Raw genomic sequence first — 12,551 nt, forward strand, 5'->3', positions numbered from 1 at the left:
CTGGACCTGCTAGGCCGGTCCCACTACCCGCCCCAGAATTCCAGAGACGGGCGCGCCTCCCAGCCCTTGGCGTAGACACTGCCCATTCGCCTCGGCTCCACCTTGCCCCTCTGCTTTAAAACCTAGTTCCCCGCCGTAGCCCCGCCCCTTTCCACTCAGCCCGCCCCCCTCTATTACGGGCTCTCGCTCAGCGCTCCGGGTAGATGTGGTTTTTCCGTGTGAGACCATGCTTCCCCTCACGCTCCCCAACGGCTCCGCCTTCCCGCCGGTGCCTGATCCTTCCCAGCGTGCCCGGCGACTTCAGCGTGCGAGGCCCGTGGAGGGCAAGGCCCCAGGGCCTGATTTAGGGGCGCGAGAAGCAGTCTGGGAATTGTAGTTCGCGAGTCCACGAGGGCGGCCAGAAGCTGGCGGTGAAAAAGACTCGTTGTCCCATCGTGCCCTGCGCCTCAGCCCGCGCGCTCGCAGCTTCTCGTTCTCGGCTGCCCGCCCGCTCCCTTGCTTGCTCGCGCTTTCGTTCGCGCTTTCCTCGCGGATCGAGGAGTCTGTGGTCAGAGGCTGCGGCCGGGAAGGGAGGCAGAGGCGGCGGCTCAGGGGAAACGAGGCTGCGGTGGTGGTGGGAAGATGTCGGGCGAGGACGAGCAGCAGGAGCAAACTATCGCTGAGGACCTGGTCGTGACCAAGTATAAGATGGGGGGCGACATCGCCAACCGTGAGTGCGGCCTCAGGGGTCTGGGGTTCCAGGCTGAGGGGGCGAGGCAAGGGGGATGATGCCGGCTGGCCCCGGAGTGGCTGGAGCGGCGTGGTCGTGCTGAGTGAGCTACCGAGGGGCCCACGCTGGTCCACGGGGAGCGGCATGGTGGGAAGACCCTGAGCTGCACCTGGGATCTGAGTGGCCAGGCCTGGGTTGGAGTCTGGACGTGCAGGCTAGCGGCGGGAAAGAGCGGAGAGCCGGGCCTTCAGCCGGCTCGGTCCCTAGGCCTTTGGTAATGAGACAAGGCACGTCTCCTCTTGGCTCGCACCTCTTGGTCCTCCGGGCCTCTAGGAAACAGAGGTCCCGGGACTAGGCGGGCCTCGGTCCAGATCCCTGCTTCCTCTGATTCTGGCATTGGCGAGGCCACCTCCGAAAGGAAGCGCCCAGCTGTTGGCGACGGAAGCGCCCCTCTGTTTTGTCGCGGCTTCTGGGCGTCAGGACTCGAGCTGGCACGTGTTGCTCGTCCCCGTGCGGATCGCTGGTTCCCGTTTTTAACTCTGCTACGGCCCGTGACACCAGCTTCTCCACACGTGCTTTGCTAGAGTTTTCCTTCTTTGCTTCACCTCCTTTCCTGGTGGGGGCCCCCTTCTACCCTTGGGCCAGCTCAGGAGACCGTTGGAGGGCACCCCTGGAGCTTGTAACAAAACTTTTGGACATTTACTTGGCTTTCTTGAAGTTACTCATTACTGCTACCCTTCCAGAGCCCTAGTGGCGCAGTGGTTAAGAGCTCGGCTGCTAGCCAAAAGGTCGGTAGTTTAAATCCTCTAGCCGCTCCCTGGAAATCCTATGGGGCGGTTATGCCCTGACCAGTAGGGTCGTTATGAGTCGGAATTGACAGCAACGGGTTTGGTTTTTGGTTTTCCTACCCTTCCAATCTGTGCAGATAGCCTTAGTTAGCCTAAACATTTGATTATTCTCAGGGATTTGACAGCTCTGGGAGTGTTTTGAGGTGCCCCCTTCCAATCCCAGAAAGGCAAGCTTGTGAATAGTACTGGAAAGGGGATGGGGTAGACTGATTTCAGAATTGCTAGAACTCATCGTTATAAAGACTGTACTGACTTCCTGAGTAGCTGCCTGCCACTCTAGGCAAGTGCCTCACTTTCTATTTTCTCTCCATTTCACCTTTCCATTTTAAAAGCCAGTTAGGGAGACAAGCTGCTTGTCCTTAGGCTTTTAAGTGGTTTTGACTGACAGATAGTTGGGGAGGAGGTATTTAGGATGCTTTTGGTCCTCTGGCTGAAATAGCTTTTTTTTTCCCCCAGACTTTCAAAGGATTAATAAAACTTAGATCTCAAAAATCTAACCCGATGTTTAGGATGGTCCATAGAGAGGGCATCCAGTGAACACTATAGTGTTTCATAACACAATGGACATTTAGTATATTACCCTTATTTTTGGTACTTTTTAATTTTGATAGTAATGGTTTGGATCAGAAAAAAGTGTTCTTTCTAGAAGTTTGTAACTTTTGAGGCTCTTATGGTCCAGATTCCAGTTTTGAAACTTTTTGGGTCACATACCTCTGAGATCAACTGTAAGTTATAAACTGTAAGTTGTAAGTTATGACTGCTGAAGCCCAGGGACCTTAGATTAAGTGCCCTTATATGCTTGTTTATGAGGAAATAAGTCTGCATAAATTGAGATTACTAACACCTAATTGGGCTGTCTGAGAAGGGAAGAAGGTAATATTTAACAGTGAATCAGCTTCGAGTCAGCAGCTCTATGTCTACCTTCTTGTTGCTGACGCATATAAAATTTCTTCTAGTCTGCTTAGCATGAATGTTGGATACCTTGGCCAGAGCCCCCTGAAGTTCATAAACTCCTGTCCTACCACACCAAAGGTATCATCTTTAGGAAGTCCAAGGCCTTGCCTAGGGAGACAGATTGTGTATACCCAGTTGTCACATTATGTAAAGGAGGGAAGGCAGTGTTGACCTTTTTTAGAAAAGGTAGGCAGAATTCAAAGATTATAGGTAGACACTTTCCAAGACGTAAAATTTGCTCCCTCTTTCAGCCTCAAGGCAGTGGCACCAGGGTGTATTAGGAATCCTGAATCCAACTTCTAGTTATTTCTTGAGTGGTAACATGCAAGGTTGACATGGTAGGATTCTGTCCCCAGGAGTACTTCGGTCTTTGGTGGAAGCTTCCAGCTCAGGTGTGTCCGTACTAAGCCTGTGTGAAAAAGGTGATGCCATGATTATGGAAGAGACAGGGAAAATCTTCAAGAAAGAAAAAGAAATGAAGAAAGGTAAAAACAAAACAATTTCTATTAATTTCCTTTATCCAGTCTTGAATGTTTTGTTTCATTTTAATGATGCAACCTCCACCCCAGCTCTGGTTGAGATATTTGGAAATTTCAAATGGCAGGTGGGACATAGGCAATTTTCTACTGAGCCCAAACTGACTGCAAACTTAAGCAAGACCTTGAAAATCCTTCCATTTGTCTGAGGGACCACAGGGCTCCAAGACAGTGGGGCAGTAGGCTAATAGAAATTTTCATTACAGGTATTGCCTTTCCCACCAGCATTTCAGTAAATAACTGTGTATGTCACTTCTCGCCTTTGAAGAGCGACCAGGACTATATTCTCAAGGAAGGTGATTTGGTAAAAATGTAAGCTTAAACCAATATAGACCATTTGTCTTCCTGCTAAGCATTTATGTAGTATCAGTTCCTAAGTTCATAATTTCCTAACATTGTACTCTACTCTTGCTTTGCAGAGACCTTGGGGTCCATGTGGATGGCTTCATCGCTAATGTGGCTCACACTTTTGTGGTTGATGTAGCTGAGGTAGGTGGCCTGCCTTGAACTCTTTCTGTTCAACGGGGGGAGGGGGGTATAGGGTACCCACCCCAATCACAGAAGTTTTGAGTCTCTAGAGAAGCAAAAGGAGAAAGGTTGCTTTTGGCCTTGCAAAATGGGCACACGGGTATTAACTGAATAATCAGTTGAGTTGAAGGGCTTTGGAATGCTCTAATTGCATTTCCTCCTCTTACCTACAGGGGACCCCAGTAACAGGACGGAAAGCAGATGTCATTAAGGCTGCTCACCTTTGTGCTGAGGCTGCCCTACGCCTGGTCAAACCTGGAAACCAGGTAAGCTATTTTGTCCAACTCCAAAAGCTTGATAGAGCCAAAGATGCATTAGTCACCTACAGCCATTCAATATTGAACTGTCAACTTCCCCACAGCCCTCTTATCATTAAAACAAACAAACAAACAAACAAAAACTGCTTTTTATAGCTACATCTTAGGATAAGATTTCTTAAAGAGGCAGGAGCTAAAGATCTTCACACTAAACAGCAGTTAACTTGGAGTACCTGCCATTGGCAGTACTGTGCCAAGTATATGGGGATATGTGGTCCCTTCCTCATGCAGCCTATAGAGATCTTTTCTATTTTGTATGTTTCTTTTCTTAAAATAATTTTAGTTAGGTAGCCTACAACAAAAGATACAAAACTAATTTTAAAAGCTTATAACACAACAGTCACATCATAAAAAGGATAGGAGAGAGAATGGTAAACCAGTGCCAGAAATAGGCCAAAAGTTAGCCCTGTGCTTAGGACATATTAGGATGATAAAGTTCTCATAGTTAATACAATTAAGCATATCAGATTGTCACTGGAGACATTTCTAGCATGCAAATTTCCAGAGACCCATCGTCCTTTCTTTTCTCTCCTGTTCTGTGCGGTCTTGTTCCTCATTCTATGCTTTTAATCTGTGTACTTTTCCCCATTATTTTTAATTGCGTAGTTTTTACTTAACCTTTCTGTGTCTTAGTTTCCTTATAATGATAATCTACTTCCTGGAGCTGTTAAAAAGTATTTTGAACAGTGCCTGCTATAGTAAGCATGCATAATTTTGCATTTTTATTATTTTATATAGTATTATATGTCTTCACAGGAAGGTGATGTTTTAGTGGCTTGTATATAACTATAAAATCAGACTGTCTGGGTTCACACCCTATTACTGCCCCTCTCCCCCAAAAAAAACAAACCCATTGTCAATTCAATTCCAACTTATAGCCACTGTATAGGACAGAGTAGAACTGACCAATAGCGTTTCCAAGGACCAGCCAGAAACTGCTGATCTTTTGATTAGCAGCTTAGCTCTTAACCACTGCACTACCAGGGCTCCTTTACTGCCTCTTACTGTTTAAAAATAAATTTGAGCTCAAATTTCCTCACCTATAAAATGAGGGGAAAAAATTGTGCCTTATTCTCACACGGTGGTTGTGACAATTAAGATACTTGATATAAAGTACTTAGAACAGTATCTGGCACATAACTGTTCAATAAGTATTACCTGTGATTAGTTAAATTCACTTTTCTCTTTGTCTAAGAACCTTTGCTTAGGTGAGGATGAGATCATGTTTGAAAGTAGTGAGAAAGGAAAAATAGGAGTTTGCTGTCCTTTCTCAGTAGGTTATACTACCAGGTATAATGAAAATAAACTCTAGTTTTGAAGTCAGAAAACCTGGGTTTATGAGCAGGTTCTTCCACTTAATACTTGTTTAACCCTGGGCAAATCGTTTAACCTTTCTAAGACTCAGTTTATTCATCTTCTAGATTGGGGTACAGATTTGCCCTGTTCACTTCCAGAATTGTCTAATTAGACCAGGTTTGTGAAAGTGCTTTGTAAAATTATATACAAATGTAATATACTTTTTAGGTTGTAGGAATATAGGGCTATGAAATGAAAAACCAAAGAGAATGATCACACTAGACAGAGGATATTAGAACTCTCAGCTCTTTGTTTCTTATTCTTATGGTAGGGGACTGATACTTCTCACCTTTCATTTGATCTTGTACTTCTAGAACACACAAGTGACAGAAGCCTGGAACAAAGTTGCCCACTCATTTAATTGCACTCCAATAGAAGGTGAGACCTCAGATAATAGGGTTGAGGGTCTAAGGATGAGTGGTTTAACAGAATTGAGGCTTTTGCTCCCTTGAGGATCCATCTTGGCTCTAGCTCAGTCTAGACCAGAAACCTCAGAGCCCTGTGTTCCCAAAGCCAGGCACTTTTCTCTCATTGCCTGCCCCATCAAACTACTTAGGTGGGTGGATTTAGAAACCTTTTGGGATTCCAGATGGCTGGTGCCACAGGCTTTATCCTGTCTGTAGGTATGTTGTCACACCAATTGAAGCAGCATGTCATCGATGGAGAGAAAACCATTATTCAGAATCCCACAGACCAGCAGAAGTAGGTGCCAGCCCCACCTCACCTTTCATCATATGATCAACTTTTTCTTCCACGCTCTCAGCCTAACCTTGTCCACCTATTCCATGCTCCTAGGAACTACTTATTGCTCTTAATGGTTCCCCTTCCCACTATTCCTTTTAGGAAGGACCATGAAAAAGCTGAATTTGAAGTACATGAAGTATATGCTGTGGACGTTCTTGTCAGCTCAGGAGAGGGCAAGGTGAGGTTTACCTGAGCTAGCTAAGGGGGCTTACTGAGGGTGTGTTGAAGAACACAGGCCCGAATGTGACCTGACTTACTCTTTTAGGCCAAAGATGCAGGACAGAGAACCACCATTTATAAACGAGATCCCTCTAAACAATATGGCCTGAAAATGAAAACTTCACGTGCCTTCTTCAGTGAGGTGGAAAGACGTTTTGATGCCATGCCATTTACTTTAAGGTACTGCACTTAGCAAGGAGAGGACTTGGAACCAGTCTGACTCACAGACCATGCTCCCAGGAACACCTTTCCCTCTCCCACTTCCTCCTCTTTTTTCCCCTTTTGCCTAGACTTGTAGTACAGACACAGTCATGCTCTCTTCATCTCTGTCTTAGTTATCCAGTGTTGCTATAAGAGAAATACCACAAGTGGAAGGCTTTAACAAACAAATTGATTTTCTCACAGTTTAGGAGGCTAGAAGTCTGAATGCAGGGTGCTGGCTCTAGGGGAAGGCTTTATCTCCCTGCCAGTTCTGGAGGAAGGTCCTTGTCTCTTTGAGCTTTTGCTCCTAGGCGATCTTCATGTAGCTTGGCATCTCTCTTGCCCCATCTTTTCTTCTCAGTTTGCATTTAGTCTCTTTTATGTCACAATAGAGATTGACTCAAGATATACCCTATACTAATCCTGTCTCATTAACATAACAAAGATAATCCATTCTCAAATTAAATTACAACCACAGGCACAGAGGTTAGGATTTTATAGCACATATTTTTGGGGGACACAGTTCAATCCATAACACCCTCCCCTTCGACCTAATTGAAGCAGGAACGCAATCCTAAGCATAAGCCTGAGGTTAGGAGCTATTTAAAAACATGAGTAAGATGGTAAGACTTGATGGGGAGTTAAGGATACCTGAATTCCTCTTCCCCTACCCAGAGCATTTGAAGATGAGAAGAAGGCCCGGATGGGTGTGGTGGAGTGTGCCAAACATGAACTACTACAACCATTTAATGTTCTCTATGAGAAGGAGGGTGAGTTCTAAAAAGAGAGTTTAGAGTTCCTGGTTACATGGTACTCACCCAGCCCCCCGCCCCCACCCCCACCCCCATGACTTAGGGTAAAGAGCTAAGTATGAAAAAGGAATATTTTGTCAAAACACTTCTTCATTTTTCCCATAGGTGAATTTGTTGCCCAGTTTAAATTTACAGTTCTACTCATGCCTAATGGTCCCATGCGGATAACAAGTGGTCCCTTTGAGCCTGACCTCTACAAGTCTGAGATGGAGGTCCAGGATGCAGAGCTGAAGGTTAGTGTGGGATGGAAAGTGAGGAGCACATGGCATCTGTCCTGGGAGAGGGCGAGATGTCAGCAAAGCTCTGAAAAGAGCTATAGTACTGGGAGTAACACTTCGTGTTAGTGTTTCCTCCACATTTCTTACAATTTGTTGCCTCTTCTTCCTATCTTCCAGGCCCTCCTCCAGAGTTCTGCAAGCCGGAAAACTCAGAAAAAGAAAAAAAAGAAGGTGTGTTATGATCTTTCCTTCCTGGCAGGGTGAACCTGATCCCTCTTTATTCCATCTTTCTGGGTGGTGGGTGGAGTATATATTTCTGTATATCCTTTTTTTCCCCCATCTCAGCCCTGACCTAGATGATTAAGATACTTTTGTTCTTGGTCCTCCAGACACTGCTTCAAGTAGTTGGGAACTGACAGGTCTTCTCTTTCTCCTTTCCCTGAATATAGGCCTCCAAGACTGCAGAGAACGCCACCAGCGGGGAAACATTAGAAGAGAATGAAGCTGGGGACTGAGGTGGGTCCCATCTCCCCAGCTTGCAGCTCCTGCCTCATCCCTTCCCACCACACCCCAGGCTCTGTGAAGTGCAGTTTGTCTTCTCCATCCAGGACCGCCAGCAGAGCGGGGTCTCCCTGCCCCCATCCCAGTCCCCCAACCCATCCCTTTCCAACAACAACCAGCTCCAACTGACTCTGGTCTTGGGAGGCCAGGCTTCCCAGCCACTGAAGACTACTTTAAATAGAAAAAAGAAATTGAGTAATAAAATCAGGAGTCAAAATCCATCGTCTTCAAGCCCCTCTTTCTAGCCTTTTTCTACTATGCTTGGTCAAAGTTTGTGGCCCTACAACAGAACAGGGAGGCTAAATTAGCCACCACCACTAAAAACTCAGCTGAAATTTTTTATGCCACTCCAATGTCAGCATTTTCTCATCTGTTTTGGGGCTTTTTCCTCTCTTTCTCACTCCCCCAAAGTATTTTGTCCTCAAAATAGAGGAGCTATTCTTCAGATTGTTTTTATTCACATGTGGCAGATTCCTCTTACTGTCCAGGTTGTCTGGTCAGGCCTCTCCCATTTTCAGGAGCCGGAGCCTGCATTTACAAAGGGATTCTTGTCTATCAAGTGAATTCTCACTTGTAAATCTTTTTAGTCATTTTTGTTCTGCAGGTTTTTTTTTTTTTTTTTTTTTCATTTTCACAAAGCTGTAAAGAAGTAATCCATCTCAACCATGTCCTTTTCTTTGGAGTCAGTGGGATCTTCCCTTGTTTCATCTTACGCAAACAAGAGCTGGAAGCTCAGCTGAGGTTTTGTTTCTTGTCTGAGATATTTTGACTTCTCCCCTTTGAAAGAAAGACCAGGAACTGGAGGAGCAGACTGACTGAAGAAACAACTCCTGGCTTTCTGAAGCTGTGGACTTGGATTGGATGAATTGCTGGGGGTTTGGAGAGAAAGGTGATGAATTTCAGTACCTCTGGCATGCTGCCCCAGGAAACTAGGGCTCCCACTAATTTATGAGGTTTTTAAACACCTTGAGAATGAGATGGCGTTAAAATAAATTTGGATTTGGTCATATTGATGTGCATTTGTATGTTGCTCTTATTTAAACAGAGGTGGGGAGTACCGGTTGAGTAAGTGAACATCAGTTGGAACTGTTTTTCTACAGTGCCATAATCTACCTCCTAGTCAAAGAATATTTGGAGTTGGGGAAGACACAAATCCTGGATTCTCTGAATTACAGCATAGTAAATTACATATAGGAAATGGGAGTTTGATGGTGATTTAATTTTCTAAAGTAGCAATGTGCTACTTGCTGTTGACACTTTGGGACTAGGACACTATGTTGTGTATTGTAAAGAAGAAGAAAAAAAAAACACTATACAAGTATTAATTTAGGAACCCAGGAAGGATGCTTTAGTTTTTAATGTTCCGTAATCAGGCGTTGAAATTCATAGTCTTCAAGCCTTTTTATACTGCTCTCTGCTTCAGGGCCAGGTAGCTTGAGTGAATATTTGTTCATTAGATTTGAATACCTTACTACATGTGAGGCACTGGTGACTTGGAGGTATTACAATGAACAAGACTGGACACAGGTCCCCTCAGATCTTAACAGATTAGTAGGCAATTAACCGTGGAAATTTTGATGGACTTAATATATAAATTTCTTAAATATATATGTTTTCAAAACCTTGTCACACTCTGATGGTGACAATACTAGAACTACTTAAACACTTGTAACAAGGACTGTAAATTTTTAAAAACTCAATTTCCCCGAGTTAAAAAAGTGAAATGTTATTCTATAAATACGAAAGGGAAACCATCAAAAGGGAGGAGGAGGGATTATAGCACAAGATTTTACAGTATTTTAAACATTGAACAAGGTAAAATCTATGCTGAGTTCTTTTTCATCCTTCGTAATTCAAGTTTCCTGAAACCAAATCTCTGATGATTCTGACCTAACCACACCATGGTCCTGGCAAATTCTTAACACCAGATGTCATTCTTGCTCTGGAGAAACCAGTTGCCTTCAAGTCGATTGTGATTTATAGCGACCCCATAGGGTTTCCAAGAAGGGCCTGGTGGATTCGAATTGCCACCCCTTTTGTTTAACAGCCAACCTCTTAATCACTGCCCATGCCCAGTGCCATCGAGTCAGTTCTGACTCAGCGACCCTATAGGACAGAGTAGAACTGCCCCATAGAGTCTCCAAGGACTGCCTGGCAGATTCGAACTGCTGACCTTTTGGTTAGGAGCCTAGCACTTAACCACTACACCACCAGGGTTTCCTCTTAATCACTACGACTTGGCTAATCTGGCTTGTTCCCCTCTGTACGTTGGTTTTATCTTCATCCCTAGGTGGGGAATTACTTATTCTCAACAAATTCCTGGCAGTTTAGTTTGGGATGGCTAATGACATTCTGCCTCAGGCATTGTGGAAAAAGCTCCTAATAGCTGGCTATTTTATTCTCTAGGAGTTTTAGGAAGTTGATTTTTAATAGTGACTTTTCCCCACTCTCCATTTCCCATCCTTCAATGTTCTGGCATCTAGCACCTTCGGAAATAACGATATTGAACTTCCCTGCAGCAATTTAATTTAGAAAACAAGGCAAACCCGTAAAGCAAATGATGAATTTTGTACACACAGTAGGCACCAATACAGAATAAAATGGAGGGTTTTGCCAGGTAACTGCAACTCCCATAAGGCAATGAGAAAGGAGGCGGAGGTCACTCTCTTGTCCGCACCCCTTGATACCATACTGGGAGACGCTCACCTTATATAATGCAGTGTTGGCGTAATGAAAATTGTGGGGCAGGGGGGCTTGGTAATTTGAATTCCAGATACTCTTTAACGAGAGAACTAACGGCGTCTACAACGCTTCAGCTCAATAATTCGACCACCTGCTGTTTGAGAGATTGTTATTTCACTCAGGCAGCCCCGCCCCGGGGGGGCGGGAGGCGGAAGTGACGACACTGGATGCTCCATAAAATAGCTGTAGGCGGAACTCGGGCTCTCTCTCGGCCTTAGCGCCATCTTGTTAGGTAGGTGTTTCTACAGTGTGGAGTCCGCATAGAATCCATTAACATCTTGCGGCTGCACGTAACCATCATCTCAGCAAACTAACTGTAGCTTTTTTCTCTTTCCCCGTAGAAACCTCCGGACCATGAGAGCCAAGGTGAGCGATTCCTGAACAGTGAACTGAGTCGGTAGGGATTGGCGAGTGGGGTAAACTAGCGAAGTCCGCCATGGTACCCAAATCGCTGGGTTCTCGAAAAGTGCCCAGGAGCTCCTGGGATAAGGATAGTTTGGTGGGAAGCAGAGGAGTTGGGGAGAGATGGCAGGGGTAGAAGACTGCAGGTGAGATGCGGGTTTACATCGTGGGATCCAAACTGATGGCAGTTGCTGCGACCAAGCCCTCTTACTTAAGAACCTGACTGAAAGGGCTTTTGATACCCCTACCTAACCTGTTACTGAAACTACTGATTTCTTGTTTTATTCTCTGCCTCTGTTACGATCGGTTGCAGTGGAGGAAGAAGCGAATGCGCAGGTATGTTGAGGCGTTGTCAGTACTGGAAGCGGGACGGGAGCACGCCTTCGGTAAAACTTGGGGGGCGGGTGGCATTCGGTCTAGGAATGTAAAAAAATTGAATGCACTGACTTGCTAGAGCCAGGAAGTGAAAACTAAAATCGTATTGCTGTTTCGTTTTACCATTTCACGTGTTGTATGACCAAAAGGTCAGCAGTTAGAATCCACCAAGCGCCCTTTGGAAACTACGGGGAAGTTCTACGGTGTAGTAGAGGGTCGCTTTGAGTCGGAATCGACTCGACGCCGGCGGGTTTGGGTGGTTTTTTTCTTTGTTTTGTTTATGTACATAAGTGGGAGAGAAACTGACCATAGGTTTGGAGGCAGGAGTTAATGTATTCATTATCTACTTGCAGGCTGAAGCGCAAAAGAAGAAAGATGAGGCAGAGGTCCAAGTAAACGCTAGCGTGTGCACACACGGAAGCCACAGCAGCAGGAATATGGAATGTCGGAGGCCAGGGACGCTGGTACAAGTTGCTGACTGCATGCTACTGTCTGGAACTTATCTCAGTGGATCTAGAATTTCCATCGCCATTTGATCGCTGCGAACACCTTCGAGGGGCCCACCTTGCTTGTACTAAATCAGACCCTTTTGATATTTGCCCTGGACCTATGACAGTCTGGACTAGTTCTGTTCTCAGTTGTGGCTGAGTGTAACATGTGCACAATAAATCATCTCTTCTGCTGTTTTGGCTGAAGAACCAAATCTTCTTGTCTGTTATATGTGATTTTTTTTTTTTTACGGTTCTTTTGGGGATTATCACATTTTGTTTGCCGTGTCACTAGTGACCCGTGCTATGGAAGATGTGAAGAAACTCCATCAGCTACAGAGCCCTGTTCGTGGGTTGCAGCCCCGGGCCCCAAAGCCAATACTTAGAAGCCCTTTCGGCAAAGGGTGTAATACACGCCTGGGGATAGGTTACCGGGTTGTTTGGGAGTAATGGCGATTCCAATTTGCCGCCTCTTTTCGGGGCAACGGTATGTGGAGGAGATGCAGGGCTGTTTTGATCGGGTTGCCATGGTGACTCGCAG

At 45.3% G+C, this 12,551-nt stretch overlaps 1 protein-coding gene and 1 long non-coding RNA gene across 2 annotated transcripts; both read left to right on the plus strand.

Annotated features, from left to right (window-relative positions):
• Nucleotides 1-244: 244 nt before the first annotated feature.
• Nucleotides 245-9,016, plus strand: PA2G4 (proliferation-associated 2G4). The gene is made up of 13 exons (XM_049883532.1): nucleotides 245-709; nucleotides 2,868-2,996; nucleotides 3,254-3,359; nucleotides 3,467-3,536; nucleotides 3,749-3,841; nucleotides 5,563-5,626; nucleotides 5,872-5,950; nucleotides 6,092-6,170; nucleotides 6,258-6,391; nucleotides 7,088-7,182; nucleotides 7,330-7,457; nucleotides 7,620-7,673; nucleotides 7,892-9,016. Exons 1-13 carry the CDS (start codon nucleotides 622-624, stop codon nucleotides 7,955-7,957), a joined length of 1,185 nt encoding a protein of 394 aa, XP_049739489.1. The 5' UTR covers nucleotides 245-621; the 3' UTR covers nucleotides 7,958-9,016.
• A 2,008-nt stretch (nucleotides 9,017-11,024) lies between these two features.
• Nucleotides 11,025-12,225, plus strand: LOC126075653 (uncharacterized). The gene is made up of 3 exons (XR_007517226.1): nucleotides 11,025-11,111; nucleotides 11,461-11,483; nucleotides 11,876-12,225. It is a non-coding gene; the product is annotated as an uncharacterized LOC126075653 (long non-coding RNA).
• The last annotated feature ends 326 nt before the right edge of the window (nucleotides 12,226-12,551 follow it).

Source organism: Elephas maximus, chromosome 4 (genome assembly GCF_024166365.1).
Source record: "Elephas maximus indicus isolate mEleMax1 chromosome 4, mEleMax1 primary haplotype, whole genome shotgun sequence".
Lineage (NCBI taxonomy): Eukaryota > Metazoa > Chordata > Mammalia > Proboscidea > Elephantidae > Elephas > Elephas maximus.

Excerpts from the sequence above, each read along its gene's own strand:
- PA2G4 (XM_049883532.1), top strand. The coding sequence starts at position 622 with ATGTCGGGCGAGGACGAGCAGCAGGAGCAAACTATCGCTGAGGACCTG. Across the intron at positions 6,171-6,257 it reads TCAGCTCAGGAGAGGGCAAG|GCCAAAGATGCAGGACAGAG; the intron begins GTGAGGTTTACC and ends TTACTCTTTTAG. Across the intron at positions 7,674-7,891 it reads AGAAAAAGAAAAAAAAGAAG|GCCTCCAAGACTGCAGAGAA; the intron begins GTGTGTTATGAT and ends CCCTGAATATAG.